The 21,789-nt window shown below is 37.6% G+C and overlaps 1 protein-coding gene and 1 pseudogene across 5 annotated transcripts in view; both read left to right on the top strand.

The window, feature by feature from the left end:
• Positions 1 to 21,789, top strand: part of Cntn5 (contactin 5) — a 1,231,995-nt gene that overhangs the window by 1,079,172 nt on the left and 131,034 nt on the right. For all 5 annotated transcript variants that reach the window (XM_017595409.2, XM_017595411.3, XM_017595408.3 and 2 more), the window contains 2 exon segments: positions 11,151 to 11,278; positions 13,017 to 13,192. In XM_017595409.2, the coding sequence (XP_017450898.1) occupies positions 11,151 to 11,278; positions 13,017 to 13,192 (304 nt within the window).
• The window catches only part of LOC134479991 (TATA element modulatory factor-like), a 28,827-nt pseudogene continuing 20,236 nt past the window's right edge, over positions 13,199 to 21,789 (top strand).

Here is a 21,789-nt window from a genome sequence, read left to right as displayed (position 1 = left end):
TATGTTACATGTATTATCTAGCAAACACTTCAAAAGAACTAGTTAGGTTTGACTGAACCAGTCTTAATAGTTAAAGAGCTTGAAATCACACATGGAAGATATCTGTATATGGCAGCAAATGGAACCCTATGCTCTCTAGCTTAAAAGCTTATAATATTAATAAATCACTAAAGATTCTGAGATACTATATACATAATACAATATAATATGATTTTATAGAGAATAAAAATATTCAAGAAGCTTCTGGAATCAAAGAGCAGCACCCAGCTAAAACCAGCAGCAAGGAAAGAGCAACACATATAGCTATGAATTCTTTTCAAAATAGAAATGAACTTGGAAAGCAGTTCTTCCCAGAATCTGGGTAAGACCCTACCATGAATACACCTGAATTTCACTGAACATATGGGGCCCTTTAAGCAGAGAATCCAGTTAGACAGTCCATCCTTCAGGTTCTAAGGGAGGAAATAACTAAGGTAGACTTGAAAGGAAGGTATTTTCCTATCAAGTTTGTTTTGTGCTATGCAGCAAGAGAAACCTGTCACAATTGCTTAGTGCAGAGAACATAGAAATCCTTGATAGTTTTTCTTCATTTCGTAACTGATGGGCTCACACATCAGTTTTATTTCCTTGTTTTAAGAGTTTTTCGATTTGTAAAATGAGCTTTGACTACCCAACTTACACATTCTACTCTAAAATTCCATGTCACAGGATCGCATTTCACCATCTGTACATATTGTGATATATTTTGACCATATGTCCTTCTCTATCCAGATCCATTTATATGCTTTATCTCATTTCTATGTGTTGCCCCTAAGAACTTCACTGGTGTGTTCCCAGAAATGTGGTGGGAAGAGAGACAATAGCAGCCTCATGGAAAAGGACACCTGAGCCATTATGCCCTCACTTCTTACAAAGGTGCTACATGTTAATGAGAAAAAGGATAACAAATTTAACTAGGAATGTGAAGAGTAGAAGCAAGAAGCACCACAAATGCAGCTGTGCACTCCGCAAATACATGCCATGTGGAAATAGGTTAAAGAAATCTAAAATATTGTGTTCAAATACACTACATCAGTGACCTTAGCAGAATAGGAAGTCACCTCTTCAATCCCTCCTCCTTCCTTCTATCTATCTATCTATCTATCTATCTATCTATCTATCTATCTATCTATCTAATCTATCTATCATCTATCACTTTTCCCATGCATCAATACTGTTACCAATAAATTTTCTTATTTTCTTCTGTTTTCTTTTATCTTTGTTATTGTTTTTTAGATGCGCATCTGTTTTCTAAGAATCGGCAGAAAGAGTGTGGGTGTATATGGGACAGGTGGTGGGGAGAATATCACAGGAGTTGGGTGAGGAAATCTGCAATCAGGATACAGTCTATGAAAAACTCCATTTTCAATAAGCGAAATATAGAAAAAAGATAGCTATGTGTTAAAAATAAAAGTTCAAAAGCAGTAGAAAAGAAAAAGGACAAAAGGGGACAACATCTGCCCCAACACCCAGAGTAACTGGGTCCACCAGGATCAAGGGACACAGGAACCTTCACCCAAACAGTGGCATGGGTTCCTTTCAGTCCGAACCTGGACCCTGAGCAGACCTGGGATGATGGCTCTGCATCCACTCTTACAACATCGAGAGGGAACTTGACTCCTTGGTGCTCTGAAACACCCAGGGTCACAGGATTACAGAGGAAGCTCAACTCACAGGAGATTGGACACAACCAGGAACACTGGAGCTCTGCCACACTCAAAATTACAATTGAGGTCACATTTATCCCAACACACAGAGTAACTGGGACCCCCCACAGGAACAAGGAAAACACAAACCCTGCCAGCCAGAAGCAACTTCCACCTATGCTGGAAGCAAATCCATGGCTCTGGCTCCCCACCTACTCCTGCCACACCCAGAGAAAGCCCCAGGGGCCCTGACACAACAGGATCTCAGGAACTTGGTCACACCAGGATTTCATACTCTCAGAGGCAGCTAGACTCCCAGGAGCTCTGACACACCCAGGATATCAGGATCCCAGAATCATAGGATCACAGGGACAGCTGGTTTCTGAAGAGTTCTGACACAACCAGGATCAAAGGAGGGACAGGCTGTAGTCAGAGATTGCAACAGCAGGTAGCTCTAGAGATAATCAGAGGACAAGAGGCAAGCAAAAAAGCATAAGCAGCAGAAACCAAGGCTAGTTGGCATCATCAGAATCCAGTTCATGCACTACAGCAAGTCTTGGATACCTCATCAAACTGGAAAAGCAAGATTTGGATTTAAAATTGCTTCCCATGTTGATGATAGAGAACTTTAGGAAGGGCATAAATAAGTCCCTTAAAGAAATACAGGATAAAACAGGTAAACAGTAAGAAGCCATTAAAGAGGAAACACAAAAACTCCTTAAAAAATTACCAGAAAACACAACCAAACAGGTGAAGGAATTGAACAAACCCATCCAGGATCTGGAAATAAAAATAGAAACAATAAAGAAATCACAAAAGGGGACAACCCTGGAGATAGAAAAACCTAGGAAATAGATCAGGAGTCATAGATGCCAAGCATCACCAACAGAATACAAGAGATAGAAGAGAGAATCTCAGGGGCAGAAGATACCATAGAAAACATTGACACAATAGTCAAAGAAAATGCAAATGCAACAACTCCTAACCCAAAACATCCAGGAAATCCAGAACACAATGAGAAGATCAAATCTAAGGATAATAGGTATAGAAAAGAGCAAAGATTACCAAATTAAAGGGCCAGTAAATCTCTTCCACAAAATTATAGAAGAAAACTTTCCTAACCTAAAGAAAGAGATGCCAATGACCATACAAGAAGCCTACAGAACTCCAAATAGATTGGATCTAAAAAAGAAATTCCTTTTGGTACATAATAATCAAAATACCAAATGCACAAAACAAAAAAAAGAAAAAAAGAAAAAAGGTCAAGAAACATATAAAGGCAGACCTACCAGAATTACATCATACATTACAAGGAGAGAAACCACACCGTAGAAAAAGCAAGAAAGTAATCTTCTTACAACAAGCCCAAAAAATAAAGCCATGCAAACATAATTCAACCTCTAACAGCAAAAATGACAGGAAGCAACAATCACTTTTTCTTAATATCTCTTAACATCAATGAACTCAATTCCTCCAAAAGAGACATAGACTAACTGACTGCATATTTAAATGGGACCCTGCATTTTGCTTCTTACAGAAAACGCACCTCGGTAACAAGGAGAGAAACTACCTCAGAGTAAAAGGCTGGAGAAAAAAATTCCAATTAAATGGTCCCAAGAAACAAGGTGAAATAGCCATTCTGATATTGAATAAAAACGAATTTCAACCAAAAGTTATCAAAAAAAGATAAGGAAGGACACTTCATGCACATCAAAGAAAAAAATCTACCAAGATGAACTGTCAAATTTGAATATCTATGCTCCAAATGCAAGGACACCCACATTCATAAAAGAAATCTTACAAAGCACACACTGCACTTCACACAATGATAGTGGGAGATTTCAACACTGCATTCTCATCAATGGACAGATCATGGATGCAGAAACTAATCAAAAACACAGTGAAACTAACAGATGTTGTAAACCAAATGGACTTAACAGATCTCTATAGAATATTTCATTCTAAACAAAAAAGAATATGAATTCTTCTCACTATCTCATGGTACCTTCTCCAAAATTGAGCAAAAAATAGGTCACAAAACAGGCCCCAACAGATTCAAGAAGATTGAATCCTATGAGATCACCAAGAACTAAGGCTGGTCTTCAATAACAAAATAACAAAACAAACCCCCAAAGAAACAAACAAACAAACAAACAAACAAAAAACTCCATAAATCCCACAAACACAAGGAAGATAAACAATGCTCTACTCAATAATAACTTGGTCAAGGAAAAAATAAAGAAATTAAAGACTTTTTAGAATTTAATGAAAATGAGAGCATCCACAAAGGGCTTGACAGCACAATTGTAAGCTCTAGAACAACAACAACAAAAAAAAAGCAAAAATACCCAAGAGGAGTGCATGGCATGAAATAATGTAATTCAGGGCTGAAATCAACCAAGTAGAAACAAAAAGAACTATTCAAAGAATCAACAAAACCTGGAGGGCACAGAGACAGTATCCAAATTCACAAAATCAGAAATGAAAAGGGAAACATAATAACACAAACTCAGAAAATTAAAAACTTATCAGATCCTACCACAAAATCCTATACTCAATGAAACTAAAAAATCTGGATGAAATGGACAATTTTCTAGAGAGATGCCAGGTAGTAAAGTTGAATCAAGATCAGATAAACCACCTAAACACTCTCATAATCCCTAAAGAAATAGAAGCAGTCATTACAAGTCTCTCAAGAACAGCAAAAACAAAACAAAACAAAACAAAACAAACAAAAAAAACCCCAACAAAACAAAACCCAGCATCAGACGGGTTTAGTGTAGAAATCTGTCAAACTTTCAAAGAAGACAATACCAATACTCTTCAAACTATTCCACAAAACAGAAACAGGAGGAACACTACACAATTCATTCTATGAAGCAACAATTAGGCTTATACTGAAACCACACAAAGACCCAATAAAGAAAATGAACTTCAGACCAATTTCCCTTATGAATATCGATGTAAAATTATTCAATAAAATTCTCTCAAACCGAATCCAAGAACCCACCAAAAAAATCATTCATCAAGATAAGGTAGGTTTCATCCCAGGGATACAGGGATGGTTCAATATACAGAAATCTATCAAGGTAATCTTCTATATAAACAAACTCAAAGAAAAAACAAATGACCATCCCATTAGATGCTTAATAATCATTTGACAAAATTTAAAACCCCTTCATGATAAAAGTCTTGGAAAGACCTGGAATTCAAGGTCCATACCTAAACATAGTAAAAGCAATATACAGCAAACCAGTAGCCAACATCAAACTAAATGCAGAGAAACTTGAAGCAATTCTTCTAAACTCGGGGACTAGAGAAGGCTGCCCACTCTCTCCCTAACTCAAAACCCTAGCCAGATCAATCAGACAACAGAGGAGGTCACGGAGATATAATTTGGAAAGGAAGAAGTCAAAATATCACTATTTACAGATGATATTGCAGTATACTTAAATGATCCTAACAATTCCACCAGAGAACCCCTAAACCTGATAAACAATTTAAGCAAAGAGGCTGGGCATAAAATGAACTGGAACAAATCAGTAGCCTTCTTCTACTCAAAGGATGAACAGATAGAAACAGAAAGAAATTACAGAAATGATACCCTTCACAATAGTCACAAGAAAAACAAAACAAAACAAAAAACAAAAAACAAAAAAAAAAACAAAAAAACATTAGGGTGACTCTAACCAAGCAAGTTAAAGATCTGTATGACAAGAACTTCAAATCTCTGAAGAAAGAAATTGAAGATCTCAGAAGATGGAATGGCCTCCCATACTCATAGATTGGCAGGATTAATATTCTAAAAATGGCCATTTTGCCAAAAGCAATCTACAGATTCAATGCAATCCCCATCAAAATTCCAACCCAATTCTTTATAGAGTGAGGAAGAGCAATTTGCAAATTCATTTGGAATAACAAAAAATCCAGGATAGCGAAAATTATACTCAACAATAACAGACCTTCTGGGGGAATCACTATCCCTTACCTCAAGCTATATTATAGAGCAATAGTGATAAAAAAAAAACTGTGTGGTTTTGGTACAGAGACAGGCAGGTAGATCAATGGAATAGAACTGAAGATCCAGTAATGAACCCACACAATGATGGTCCTTTGATCTTTGACAAAGGAGCTAAAACCAACCAGTGGAAAAAAGATAGCATTTTCAATAAATGGTACTGGTTCAACTGGAGGTCAGCATGTAGAAGAATGCAAATTGATTCATTCTTTTTTTGTTTTGTTTTTATTATATATTTTTATTTACATATCAATGGTGTCCCCTTTCCACTACCCAAATACCCACCCCTCCCTGACTCTCCACCCTGACATTCCCATACACTAGGGGGCCTAGCCTTTTCACGACCAAGGGCTTCTTCTCTCTTTGATGCCCAACTGGGCATGGATCCAAAAGATGCTCCAGCATATAACAAGGACATGTGCTCCACTATGTTCATAGCAGCCTTATTTATAATAGCCAGAAGCTAGAAAGCACCCAAATGGCCTTCAACAGAGGAATGGATACAGAAAATGTGGTACATTTACACAGTAAAATACTACTCTGCTTTAAAAACAGTGACTTCATAAAATTCTTAGGCAAATGAATGGAACTAGAAAATATACTGGGTGAGGTAACCCAATGTCAAAAGAACACACATGATATGCACTCACTGATAAGTGGATATTAGTCCCAAAACTCAGAATACCTAAGATACAATTAACAGACTACATAAAACTCAAGAAGAAAGACCAAATTGTGGATGCTTCAGTACTTCTTAGAAAGGGGAACAAAATACTCACAGGAGGAAATACTGAGACAAAGTGTGGAGCAGAGACTGAAGGAAAGGTCAACCAGAAACTGTCTCACATGGGGATCCAGCCCACATACAGTCACCAAACCCAGACACTATTGCGGATGCCAAGAAGTACCACCCGACAGAAGCCTGATATACCTGTCTCCTGAGAGGCCCTTTCCGACAATACAGAGGTGGATGTTCACAGCCAAGCACTGGACTGAGAACTGAGTTCCCAATGGAGGAGTTAGAGAAAGCACTGAGGTGGCTGAGGGGGTTCACAACCCCATAGGAAGAACAACAATATCAACCAATCAGAAACCCTAGATCTCCTAGGGACTAAACCACCAATCAAAGAGTACATGTGGAGTGACTCATGGCTTTAGCCACAAATGTAGGAAGGCCATGTTGGGCATCAGTGGGAAGAAAAACCCTTGGTCCTGTGAAGATTTGATGCCCCAGTATAAAGGAATTCCAGGGTAGGTAGGCAGGCGTGAGGAAGTAGGTCACTGGGGGGGGGAGCAGCCTCATTTAGGCAGGGGTGGGGGTATGGGATATGGCTTTCCAGAGGGGATAGTGGTAATTGGGATAACATTTGAAATGTAGATAAAGAAAATATCCAATCAAATATGAAAACAATGAAAAAACCAGAAGGGAATGAAGTACAAGGAAATGGAGTGTGAAGGGAAATGGGGAGGGCAGGCACTGAGGGAAGGAGATAAAGCTTTACAAAAGGAAGCCTAAGCACTCTCAGGGGTTAGACACCAGGCATCTCCAAAACTCTTCTTTAGTATTGACTATTAAGAGGTTATCACATCATGAAAATGATGGTGTCATAACTAGATTGATGCATTTACAATTTAATAGTGCTATTAGTACAGTCTTTCTTGGCATGGAGGTAGCTAGGAGGCAGGACATAGGAAAGCAAGTAACTCAGGAAATACTCTAACCTGGCAGATCTTATTCCTAGGTCATCCTTTACTCTCTGGATGCTGGATTCTAGTAGGTGAGGTTTCCTACTTCACAGTCACCTCTATTATGTTCTGCCTTCCCTCAGGCCCAAAGCAATGGAACCAGATAATCATGGAGGAGAGAGAGACTTTCACTGAGCTAATTTAAATCTCTCCTCCTTTTAAATTCATTCTCTCAGATCCTCTGCCAGTACAGCAGAAATGATTGACATAGCCACTAAACAATATGGCACCATCAAAATAACTTGTTTCCTTTCCTAGATAAACAGTCTCTGTGGAAAGATCTACACTATGTGAAGAAGTGCAACAGGAGATCCAAGATAGAATGGAATTGACCATATGGAAGCAAACACATACATCGAGTTTTTAACAATATGTCCCGTGCGCCAATGGCATTGCTGATAGGTTAGGGCACTGGGCAGATTAATGAGACAGAGATCTAGTCATTAATTATAGATGAGAACAAAACTCAAGGAATCTAGAAACTGGAGCTAGTAGAGCTTCACGTCAAGGTAATATGCTGGCTTCTTCTCCCCACCCCTTTGTTATCCAACTTCAAGTCCAAGGATACCTTAACATAAGTACTCCCCCAAATCTGAACATCCCAAAATATAGTTGTGAAAAGTAACAAGAAAGAGCAGAAGATAATGAGGCTGGAAATATTAATTTAGTCTTCAGTTATCTAAGTAATTATGTGTGTAGTAGCCAGACATTATGATTGTAAATCATATTCATTATCTGCTTTGTCTTTTCCAAGTTAGAAAAAAAACAGGTGAAGATTTACATTTTAATTCAGAAGGTAAGATTTTAGTTAAATGACAGACTCTGATATTTAACAGATGAATATCATAGCATTCAAAAACCTTAATTGTCCCTAATAGACTAGTGATCCAAAGTACAGGCATATTCATATCTCATTTTTTAGAATAAAAATCTGTTACTTAATGTGATGTTTGATTTTAATTATCAACTTGACATAGTCTAGAAACACCTTGGAAAAAATTTTCAGCAAGTAATTGTCTAAGTCAGGCTGGCCTGTGGATATGTCTATGGGGATTGTTTAATTATGTTAGTTGATGTAAAAAGACAGCCCATTGTGAGCAGCACCATTCCTTAGGGAGGGGGATCTTGGACTGTGTAAGTACTGAAAACAAGCTGAATACTGGCAGATATGCACATATCTATCCTCTCCCTGCTCTTGGGTGTGAATATGAATACATCCTTTGAGGTCCTGCCTGGACCTCCCTGCTATGATGGACCCAGAACTGTGAACTAAAGTTAACGTTTTCTTCCATGACTTCATTTTCTGCTCAGGATAATTTATCACAGCAAGAGAAAGGGAATTAGGATATCTTTTGTCAATAAGATTACACTCATCTAAAATCCAGAACTGAAATACTGCCAGTGTCTGACATACAGGTATTTCTTTAAAACAGATGAATTTCGAAGCCATACTTCTTTACTGTTATACTACACTTTTTTCAAGTTGGTAAAATCTAAACATTTTCAAGATATTAACTATCTGTGAAAGCTTTAATAAAGTAAATGTCAACAGCCTATAATTCATGCAAAAGTATGGAGCTCTGTATATAAAAAAATATACTTTTTGCTTTCAAATATATTTTTTTACTATATTTTTTGGGGGATATATCAGAAAAAATTCACCATTTCCTTGTTTCAAAATAAATGATTATTTTCCAAGTAATGAACAATTGAAGGATTATGTAACCCTTAAATTTTTTTATTTCATTCATGTATACATGTGCATGTGTAAGGGATTATGTAACCTTTAATAATATTTTGTTTTTAGTTATATTCATGTTTCTCTCTCTCTCTCTCTCTCTCTCTCTGTGTGTGTGTCTGTGTGTGTGTATTTGTGTGTGTGTGTGTTTGTGTGTGTGTGTGTGTGTGTGTGTGTGTGTGTGTGTGTGTGTGTGTGTGTGTGTGTAAAACCATGGAGGTCAAAAGAGGGCATCATTTCCCCCGGAGCTAGGTTTACAGACAATTGTGAGCTCCCACGCAGAGGTGTTGTGAACTAAACTCAGGTCCTCTTCATGTGCAACAAGTGCTTTTAACTGCTGAGTCACTCCCACCACAGATTACATGGTGTTTACAGGCTCTGTATTTTCCATGGATCGCAAGAATTCTCTCTCCAGATGAACTAGAAGACAAGTTCTCTAATTGTTGTCTATCTTGATTCTAAGTTGACCTTCGTTCTTTCATCTTGCAAATCAAGAGTGAGCTATAAATAAAACCATATAGTTTAAACAGGTATCTTTATCCATGGCAGTGTGTACATTCATTAGACACTACCTTTTAACAGCCCAGAATCTTCTATCAATTGTTATGATGTTCAAAGTTCTATATAGCAGTCAGGCCCAGGAGACAAGCCACACTGAACATACATCCTAGAAGGACATGAAGTAGCTCAGTAAACCAAGTTCAGGCATGTTTTCTTTAATATTCACAGGTTAGGGTTATAATACTACCATAGAGTAAGCAGTTGTCAAAAAACTTAGTGCTTAATTCCGGGGTTTTAGATTCACTAATGCCACTGTTTCTTACTTTCATAGTCAGTCTGTGACTTCCTGATTGCTAAAGAAGTTGGTCTAGAGTCTACGAACAGACCACCTAAAGCCCAAAGGCTGCTTCTTCACATCAAGCAGCTTGTGCAGATTGCTGTGCTCACAAAATAGTGGGTTACACTTCACAAGCACATAAGGGAAGAAAGGACCAAAGTGCTAATTAAATCTGAAGTGCATAAATTCCCGGAATGATAAATACATGGGGTAATTTGGTCATTGCAAATGTCAACCTCATTTGCACTGAACTTCTAAAACTTTTAATAATCCTTCAATTCATCACCCTTATAGAAAACTGAAGGTCCGCTTTTACCAAAGGTCATGTAAGAGAGCAGCTGCAGACTGGACTATCACAGTCCTGCACTAGAGAGTGTAGTGTGAATAGCCCAGTTAGCAGGCTACATTTCCATGCCTTTCACCCAGGATGGTGCTGGGGAAGCCATTAATCACGGCTCAGCTGCGAACAGTTAATTTTATGTCTGTACGAGTCCTCCTCTGTGCTTTTATCATGTTTCTTTTTCTATTTGATTTTTGAGGTCACCTTTGGTTTAAGGTGAAATACATAAGTTTGGTATTAAAATATGGCTAGGTGATATTAGAGTATCAAGCTTTAATAGCTAAATTTAAGGTCACCTTTCTCTGCCACTTTTAAAATTAACTGTCAAAAACTATCACAAGAGAAGTAACTTGCAAGTTTCTTCGTCTTTCAGATAAAAGAAGATATTAAGTGAGTTTATAGCATCCAATTGTGAAACGTAGCAAACATCAATCACTTCTTATTTCTTTTTTTATCTTTATTAACTTGAGTATTTCTTATTTACATTTCGATTGTCATTCCTTTTCCCGGTTTCCGGGCCAACATCCCCCTAACCCCTCCCCCTCCCCCTCTATATGGGTGTTCCCCTCCCCATCCTCCCCCCATTACTGCCTGCTCCCCCAACAATCACGTTCACTGGGGGTTCAGTCTTGGCAGGACCAAGGGCATATCACTTCTTATTTTCAACAGGGACCCTTCCTCGTAATCTCTCACCAGAGATATGCGGTTTGGACTTCACCAGAAGTTCTTGCCATACAGGTGCTTTGAATTAAAATGAGAACAAACCCTTTTTTAATAATTTTCAGAATAGCTATTCTTCCAGACGGAAGCCTGCGGATCCTCAATGCTTCTAAAGCGGATGAGGGGAAGTACATTTGCCAAGGGGTGAACATCTTCGGTTCCGCGGAGATCATAGCTTCTGTGTCTGTCAAAGGTAAGGGAAAAGATAATGTGCCTGATGTTTTACATCTTTGGCTTCCTAGCCTTACCATCAGAAAAAATAATAACAAAGAGAAGTAAATACAGTGTGCATGTATATGCCTTTGTATTGATTGGAGTGAATGGCTTAGTTTTAAAGTTTTAAAGTTTGTTAGGAACACAGAACTAACACAAATTTCACTTTAAAGACTGGAAACAGCTTGAAACAATGGCTCCTACTTGTGATACCGTCATTTTAGTTGAAACTGTTTAGTTAGAAAACTGCATGTCTATCAAACATTACTGGCATCCAACCCAGTGGTCCAGTCTTTGTCTGTTCCCACCTGTGGTAAGGTTCCTATAGTCTGATAAGGTAATGAGGGATCCACAAACATTAGCAATAGTAAGTGTTCCTCCTTAACTGTAAATGCTCAAGAGATCTCATTTAATCTTCAAAGTGTCACTTTTGCCCTCAACTTGCATTTTTCCTCCTCAGAACTTCTCTGAGATGCATTAGGCATGAAAAGACCCCATAGACAGCTAGGAGTAATGTTTTCTTGAGAAAGTTGCCTCTCAGGATTGAAAGAGAACGGAAGAAAATGAAGCTCATTCGTAAACTACTTACCTATGTCTTTCCTTGTCCACACGAGGACTCTAAGGAGGAGAGGAGACAGGAAACAAAAACCTGTCTCCATCCCGCCTTACAGTATTCACAACACATCACATTACCATCTTGGGTACATGACTGATACCGTTTCATTGGTTCAATATTCCTCTCAGACCATAAAAACAGTACTAAAATGTCAGGTTTTAAAATTCAATTGTAACTAGTAAGCAGTTAGAATACTGTTGCTGAACTAAAATTATGACCACTCACATTTTAAAGGTTTTATATAGGTAAAGCACAAAGCATCAAAAATGATATCTTATAATTAGACAGACAGTGCCTCTTCTGCCCCTCCTCAGATCAGAGTATTTTGTACAGCACAAAGCGAGACCAAGATGGTAGGATCACACTTTTAGCTTACTGAGGCAGTAATGGGACAGAGTTCTTGTATTTTAAGCTTACAAATTCCCCATGCATTCTGCCTCCAGATTTATATATATAATATGTATATATCTTTATAAGTTTATGTATATATAATCTTTTATTGTATACGTTTTCTTTATTTAAGTATCTATAAAGATGATCAGAGAAGTTCCGGCTTCTCCTTTCCTTTCCTGTATTCTTTTTTCCATGAGGCCACATGTTGCTTCTAGATATTTTGCATTGTATTTCACATGTATAGCTGTTTTGTCCACATGTGTATATGTGAACAATATGTATGCCTAGTACCCATAGCTCTCAGAGAGGGTACCAGATTCCCTAGAACAGCGTTACAGGCAGTTAGGAGCTGTTCTTAGAAGTATATCTTGTCCTCTACAAGGACAGCAAGCGCTCTTCACCATCTAACCACCTGTCTATTCCTTGCTTCTAGTTTTAGAATCACTTGTCCTTTTGTTCAAGTTCAAGCATAAACAAAGTAGAAAGTCTAAAATCATTAATCCTTTAGAAAAATATAATAAAACATGTAGCTACTAAAACAAATGAACAAACAAATTCTTAGTGTTTTCATTTTTGATGATGTAGTTGAAGATATAAAATCAAAATCTGTAGACTGTTCCTGTTCCATGGTTAAGCTTTCTCTACAGTTTGGGGGGATGTGAGGTATATGGAGGAGATTTTACTAATGCATGTCTTTCTACCCCAATAGAACCCACAAGGATAGAGCTTACTCCTAAAAGAACAGAGTTAACTGTTGGAGAGAGCATTGTCCTTAACTGCAAAGCCATGCACGACTCCAGTTTGGATGTCACTTTCTACTGGACACTAAAAGGACAACCTATTGATTTTGAGAAAGAAGGCGGACATTTTGAAAGCATCAGGGCTGTAAGTTTATATACTTTTGCTTCTTGTGTAGTAATTTTACATGTTTTGATTCAAATGTAAAAATGTTTCATCTATAAAAGATCAAGAAAAACATAGAGAAAAATCCCACGTCATTTTTCTACTACAAACTGAAAATAGCATTTCAAACCCCAACAGGAATTCTGCAGTTAATTTGTATGTGAGTGTGGTTACTTTGCCCTTGCTAAATTAGTTTAATGATAGCATTGCTGTTTTCATGTTGTTTTGAGAAGTCTCATTGCTACATAAAGAGGCTACTCTCCTCTTTCAAAAATTATTAACTGTAATACATGAAATGAGTGAGTCTGTCTTGTTCCTTAAGAAATAGTAGCTTCTGGAAACTCATCAGTTTCTCCTCAGTTATTAAGGTGAAATCTGCAACCCATAGTCATACATGTTCACTTAGCTCCCATTAAACATTCACAGACATGAATGTGTCTTATCTATCCAATCTCTGCATTTTGTGAAATTGAATATTACACACGTGCATGGTAAGTGGCCACATGGAGAGAGAAACCCGATGCACTGCATAGCACAGCCACCCCAGCTTCTGAACTCCATTAAAAAGTTAGGGAAGGCCCCTGCTCCATGGACTCATTGAGACAAACAGAACTTAGTGACAAAGGGAGAAAGGCAATAGAATATATGCTAAAGACAGTGATACAGGCCAGAATTTCTTACAATAATAACTGGTAAGTTTGACCCAATTAAATTGCTATGTAAAATATTATTGTTGATATCAGGGTTCCTTTGTTTTTAAAAATATTTTGAGAAACATCAGGAAGATAATGATAACAAATCTAAATGGTAAAACCCATTTTGTATTGGACTTAACATAAAGATTCTGTGATATCATAAAAAGAAAAAGATTTTAGACCAAACGTTAGTAGTTGTTTGCAAAATGTTCAGTTTCATCCCTCATCAACCACAGGCCTTCTCACAGAAAAGTGAAAATCTGTACCAGATAACTTCTGAGCTCCTTCCCAATTTAGACTTCCACTATATCCTTTCACTTGGAAAGGGGACATGGAAGTTATTGCCTTTGTCAGTATGACCCAAATTAAACATGTTTAATTCCAAATTATCCCAGTTTACTTTGCAGCTAAAAGGAAAGATGTCAGAAGTTATTGCCAACTGAATTATTAATCATCTCAATGAGTAGTTATATTGACTAAGTTGTGCATAAAACATTTAGATTGTGTCAAATTTATTTTTTTATAACTTACATGGGTTTTTTCCTACCACTGATTTAATTTTTCTCTCAGATTTTTATCACATCATTGAACAGAACCAAAAATTTTTACCTATACAACAAAAATAAACTGATGAAAGTAAATCTCAGGATTAGCTTTAAATATCCATTTTGACCAATAAAATACATAAAGAAACATATATCTGAAATCATCAATGACTTTCTATATAGAAATATGTCCTACATTTTAAAATAGCTATAGAGAAATTGATGGGCTTTGAAAAGTTAAAAGATAAAAGTATTTTTTCTGTTGCCTCTTAGGTATGACCATTTTGGGTTGATATCATTTGTATAAATCAAAACATTTGACGTTTTTTTCACAAATGCCTACTCTAACCCCTGTGCTATCTTTTTCGGAAGATGTCAAAGATACCTTATTCACTGACAACCTGAGCATAGTTACAAGTCATATTAAAATTAATCTGCAGTACAAATATGCTCTAGCTTTAAGGCAATGTAAACTTGTGGTTTTTTAGCAGACTTGAAATGATTTCTCAAAATCTGTGTGTACTTAAAATATTTTGTAACATTGAAGTTGAGAAATATAAGAAGAATTGCTTATCAGGTATTTTAAACCCTGGCTGGAGAGAGCACTACTGTGTGACTAGGAAAAACAGAGAAAGAGAGTGGTTCCTTACGACCTTACTGCCCCTCAGATTCATGACTGGACAATCACAATACTCTAGAGTAAAAAAATGGGGCTGTTATCAGGAAGGGAGGGCCTGGAGTTGCTACTTCTACCCAATAGTCTGATGGGAGACTCTGGAAGTGATGGGTGCAGGAAGAAGAGTATGGTTACTTAAGTTCTACTCTGAACTCTGAAGCCAAGACACAGGGTTGGTGTGATGGAACATTAGTGATCTGTAGGGCTGAATGTCTCCAGCTGTTCTAGAACTCCTGATAATGCCAGTGATGACATAAGGGCTGGGATAAGGACAGTGAGTTAGAAAAGAAAGGCAGGGTCCTTTAGTGTATTACTACTTAGTATGTTATAGGGTAAAATGAGTTAACCAAACCTGCAGAGCGAAGACTCAGGAAATATTCATAACTAATATTCAGCATCTCAGCAGGTTATAACAATGGTCCTTACTCTCCAACTAGTTTATTTATGAATTCTATAATTTTTGTATTGGTTTGTAGGTATAAGTACATAATTCCCTCCGTAGGGCTTTTGTAAAACATCTTCATATATAGTACATTGCCATTTTTACAAATACAATGGCTTTGGTACTGCGTTTTAAAGTAGTATATAGAAAAAGACGGGATTTTGTCAAGTCCCTAAAGAATAAAAGAATTGCCCTGACAGGAATGAAATGTTTCTGCTTGCCTTCTTCCCTGAGGACAGGTTTTACAAACCTGGCAAACTGGCTTATTTGGAGTGAGTCTCTGACCAAACTCATCACTAGAAGGGGCCAAGCAATCTATCTGTTTCATTTGGTTCTTCCCAACCCCTTTGGGCAAATGATATGACTATCTATTGAATAGGGCAACTTAGTGAATATATTCTTTAAAAACATTTCAATATTGTAAGCTAAGTGATATTGGGGACCTACAGTGAAAATATAGTCCTTCACTCTCAAAAGAGCACTAGTTCAGTGATGTAAGAGCAGGTCTGTTATAACATCTGGATATAAGCATGAAGCAGAGAGAGTTGCCATCTGAAAAGTTGTTGAGTGGGCAGGATTTCACCAGGTACCTACAAAAAAAACAGCATTATTTCAAAGAATAAGCAAGTCAAAAAATATCAGAAAGGCAGAATGGGTTACAGAGGTGTGTCTTAGAAGCAAAGAAAAAAAAAAACAGTGGTCTAGATGGCACAGTGATGTAGTAGACAAGAGGTCAATACTAGATGTTCTACTTTAAGAGAAACTAGCAGCAGCAACACTGTCTGAGGCATTGCTTCCTGAGCTCTACAAATTGTAGTTGTACAGTGAATGTAGGTGAGAACCATGTGTCTCAGATTTGGTTTTGAGAAAGATAATCCTCCATCCATGTAGAGCAGTCACTGAAGAGCTGTAAATTTATATCCAATTCAGACTGGCCAAGTAAAAGTTACAAGAAAGAAGCAGGCATCTTAAGGATTGTCTACAAATAACCATGTCCCTGTCAAATAAAAGTATTGACAGTTATTGAGACATTGTTCCCATTAGTCAGCAGTCTCCAGAAATGTCTACTCTCAGGCTGTTTGAACAGCACCTGTCATTGTCATATGACCCCAGAATTTTAGTCTCCATTGACAAGTGTATGAGACACATACTTTCCTGAACACTTGAAAATCTCAACTACCTCATTAGGGACCATAACAAATGTCAATCTCCTGAGTCATAAGTAACTACAGCGCTGACAAGCACAGCAGCCTGTAATCTTCTGGACTGTGATTTGCCAGCTATAATTTGAAGGAGAAAGGAGACTGTCACAGGGCTGCCATCAGGATAGTCAACTAAAGAAATCCCATCTCCAGTGTGGAGTCTGTAACGTGACTTCCTAAGTCAAAACTGAAAGCATGGCCAAGGCAGGGTGAGCACTTTGCTTGGGCAATCCTTCCTCTACCTACTGATTTGGTGCCGTCAAGCATAGAAAGCAAAATCATAGGAAGGCAGAACATAGACTTTGCTCTCTCTCTTTCATCAAAATAGACAGACAGACAGATGAATGAAATGAAAGTCACACATTTCCAAGCTGTGTAAGTGAATGTTAAATTGGAGCAACAGATATAAAGGCTATAGACTCCAAACTACTGACAATATATTGACTCTGACTCTGCTTTACAAACTTAACCCTCACTGTATTCTTTGCCTGTCTAATATGTTTCTGATTCTTGTCTAAACAAACAGGTGAGAAATAAAAATAAAACCATTGATCTCAGTCTTTGGAACATATACAAATTAAATAGATCAGTAAGTAACTCAAGGAAAATATGACATTAAAAAAACCCCACCTGTGACTAGAGGTGGGGCTACATGTATACAACCCCAGCACTCAGAAGCTGGGGCCGGAGAGTTATACATTGGAAGCCAGCCTCTGTCATTTACTCAGATGTTATTTGAAGAATTGAAAGAAAATTAATTGCTAATTTTTATCATAGTCAAATGTTGTTGGAAACCAGACAAGAAAGATTAATATGACCTTTTGTTTTTGTAGAAATAAACAAAAACTTAACTGACCAAGTATTATTCACAAATTACTAAGCTGTAAAAATGCTACTGATTCTTAGTACAACCATACTAACTCATGTTACTTCATGGAGCATGTTGTCTGCTCTACATGACCTCGATCTTATAAGTCAGGATTAGGACAGAAAATACAATCAAGAAGGAAAAAAGGAAACTGGGTCTGTGTTGGGCAAAGACCTATGGATGACCGTACTTGGGTTAAGTAATATGTGATGTTCTTTGGGTATTAATATGTACACTGACCTTTCAACAATAAGGAAATCATACACTTTCAAAGGTGCTGCTCCATTACCAGTCAGATCAGAGTGTCAGAAAACTGGGGAGGATTTTACTTCACTTTATTTTTCTCTCACTTTTAAAAGTAGTTCTTTAAGAATATCATACACTGTGTTTTGCTCATATTACTTTCCTCTCCCTACTCTTAGATCCATGTTTTCCTATACACCCAATTGTTTATCCTCTGTTTTATTTTGTTTTTGTTTTTTTTTGTCCACTAAGTCTAATTTGTGTTGCCACATATTGTTAAGTATGTACCCTTCTTCTGAAACATAATCAACCTACCAGTCCTCCATCTTCCTAAGCTACACATTTCCAAAGCTCTTTGCTGTGTGTGGTACTGGAGTGAGTGGTTTTAATCCATTCCAAGTCTACAAATCATAGGCATGTCTAATTTATATCCATGGGCTTCACATGGTTGTAGGTGAATAAAAGGAAGCCAGAATATGAAGCCCTGTGATGCGTAGGGGCTTTTGTCTCAGACAAAAGCTCTCACCATGTCTGTTTCACCATTGCTGATGCCTCTGCTCTTTGCTGATCTTTGGGGAATGAGTATCCTTCCTGAGGAGTCAGAGTTTCAGAACAGAATGCTTGTGTGATTTAATCATTTCATTTCTGAGAAGTGCAACTAAAGTAAAAGTCAATGAGCTTCTCAGACACACTGCTGAGGACTGAAGGGCATTAGAAGAAACCAGAGGTTTCTATGGCAGCCTCGCCATCAAATCACCGTGAGGAAGTCCTAGAGGACTGTACCACTAATCAGCACACGGATCACCTGTAGCAGACCCAGTCCAAGGCACACGTTGTCTCTGGCTCATTCTGGCCATTAGGAATATGCACAACTTTCTGTTCTTTCCAACAGTCTCTTGACTGTTACATTATTTGCTTCATGAGTGCTTCATCCCATCCCCTACAGACTGTTTAAATGGGACTAAACACGAAGCAAACACCCACCAAAGTTCTAGGCAGCCAACATGAAAATTGAACATTTCTAAAGGCCATGGGGGGGGGGTGTTCTTCCCTCTTTTGTTAAGAGGTAGTGCCTTGTCAGAGTAGGTATCAGTCCCCTAACCCACTGCCACAGCACAGAATAGTAATGTCCATCTGTTTGAGTGGATATGAATATTTAATGAGATCACATATTAGCATCTGTTACTTCAATCTATACAATTAATTTATTTTGAACTCTGGAAAAATAAAAGTAGAGTCTACCACATTGCTTTATCACTTTTTCTTAATCAAGGTGCACCAAAGATGCCCATAGATAAGACACTGTAGCAGTTCTTGTTGAGTTCCACACAAAACATGGCATGATTTGTTTTCTCCATTTCACACCTCCCTTATTTCAGAAGTTCTAATGTCATCAATCTTAAAAGAATTTCTGTTAGAACATCATTCTATACAGAACAGTTTTTTTCTTTTTCCCTTTCTATGTAAGTAATTTCGAGTAAAAAGAAAAAAAAATCCTTCTAACACAGTTTGGAGTTCAATGAAATGCGAACCTCCAAAATAGTCTATAAATAGAACACCATCCTTTAATTCTCAATATAAGATCTGTAGAGAGCATTATCACAGCCAGGATCACAGTTAGACAATAGCCCCATGCTGATGATATAGAATATTCTATATAGCAGATAGGCTGTGACTCCTCACTTTTTAATTTTTTTCAAATTTGATAAAATCTGATGATAAATTCATCATATAGGGCAAGAATGACTTAGTCATTGAATTAAAAAAAATAATGCACTCAGTTTTTTCACTTAACTACAGTCTACCTGGGCCAGAGAGATAGCTTGGTGGCTAAAAACAGATCTTGTGAAAACAGAACACCTGAGCAGACAAAACAAAAGAACTAAAACAAAAAAACAAATGAAAAATAAACAAAAAATTCAACAGGCATGAAATACACACACCTAAAATCACAGCCATGAAAGAATGTAGAGTCAAGAGATTGCCACCACCTTGAATGACAGTGGCCAGTTTCAATTTAAGTAGAGACTCTGTCTGAAGGCAGTAAGGCTAAGTGTGACAGGGCAGGATACACAACGTCCTCCACTGGTGTACACAAGCATGCACATGGTCCATTACACACATGTATACACAGAAAGAGTACATGCATGCAAACACACATGGCTAAATAAATATAGTCCGCCAAAATAGACCCACAAGTATAGTATTATACCAAGTGTCTTTGTTAATTTAGAGGCATAATTTGATTATTTGTCACTGTGATTTGTTGTCACAGCACTGAATGTAACGTGAATAGTTACTGGCATCTGTGCGATGTTTTAGTTTTTAGTTTTGCTTGGTTTTAGTTCACAGTGGAAATCAAGTTTTCTAGTGTGAAAGGAAGTCCTATATGTTGACATTGACAGCCTTGGTCCTGCGGTCTCTGAGGGAAATAAATCACTTTACATCCCAGATTTGTCCCATGGACTTTAAGGTCACTAGTTAGGGGTGGTAAAGAAATGAAGAATGGAAACTCTCCCATTCTCTTTAATAAGATTTGCCCTTGTAGACTGTGAACTACAGATGTTTACCTCCCTCTAACTTGTAAGTCCAAAGATTTCTCTATAGAGACAAAGATGATATATGTATAAACACATATCTATAAAAAGATAGAGACAAATATAGACCCACAGTGCCCAAAGTTTTCTCCTTTCTAGCTGTTTTTTAATGATTCTGTAACTCAAACTGAATGTCTATAAATCTCTAGTCTTCTTGGATACTTGCTTTCCATGTGACCAAATAATGAATTTACCTGGCAGTTCAATGTCTTTGGAAATGTGGCTGAATGAACACAAAAAGTCACTGGAGCCATTGCTGGTGCACATATGTGTCAGCTTTGACCCAGGGCTTTTTTGTATTTTTTAACTTGCTTCCAGTTCTTGCCTGATGTGTAACTTTTCACAGTAAATAACTTAGACAAATTATTCATTTCAGAATTCATGCTAAACTTCTAATTTAGCTTTTTATGAAAATGTACATGTTTGCATGCTAAACAACAATTCAGAGATCTTGATTATTGAACATCTTTCCCTTCACAATTCAACAGACTTACCTTCCCAAGACAGTAAACTCTTCATAAATAACATATATGCTATACTTAAGAAAAACTTACAGAAGTTAATGGGCTCCTTATAAAATGAAAACACTCTACTCACATCCAATGTTTCTTTTTGAAATTAGGACCCAAATGACTGTCATAGTCTACACTTATACATTCTCCCAGCATTCCAAGTTGCACAAAAGAACTCAAACATGAGCAAAAACTGACCAAGAGGCTTGATTGACAAGTTGCTAATTGCCAAACATGTCTTTATTCTCACTCCTGCTTTTCTTTTCACCTCATGAGTCTGTTCAAATGAATACACTCAGAGAACATTGTAATGTATCTCTACTGTAAACATCATTTATCCAAGGTAGTAAAGCTTGTGGTGTGAGGTGTAGGTTCCATTGCAGTACTGAGACCCGTCTTTCCCCAGGAATTCTGGCAGCTAGCAGCTATGATTGGTGACTGACACTCCCTAGTGTTCCCATCTGGGAATTGCCAACATTCTAATAAATAGGCCCACGGACTTTCCACTCCCTAATGTGTTTCAGTGTGTAGCAGCAAATAGTATGTAAGCTATTGTGAAGGTGAGTCCACTGCCCCAAACAAGAACACACTGAAGCATTGTTTCAGCACCAGACCTCCCTGTGGGACAGCTATAATCACATCACACTTGAACTTCCTCCTTGTCCAATCCTGTTTCCCTCATATCATCACAAGTGTTAATCCCCACGGAATGTCCAAAGGAGTCTCCATGGCCAGCACACTTCTCTAGTACCTGGCCTAAAGCAAGCATAATTACTAATGCTATCACTAAACAAAAAAG

The sequence above is a fragment of the Rattus norvegicus genome, chromosome 8, assembly GCF_036323735.1.
Source record: "Rattus norvegicus strain BN/NHsdMcwi chromosome 8, GRCr8, whole genome shotgun sequence".
Lineage (NCBI taxonomy): Eukaryota > Metazoa > Chordata > Mammalia > Rodentia > Muridae > Rattus > Rattus norvegicus.
This window is presented reverse-complemented; position numbering and strand designations above follow the sequence as displayed.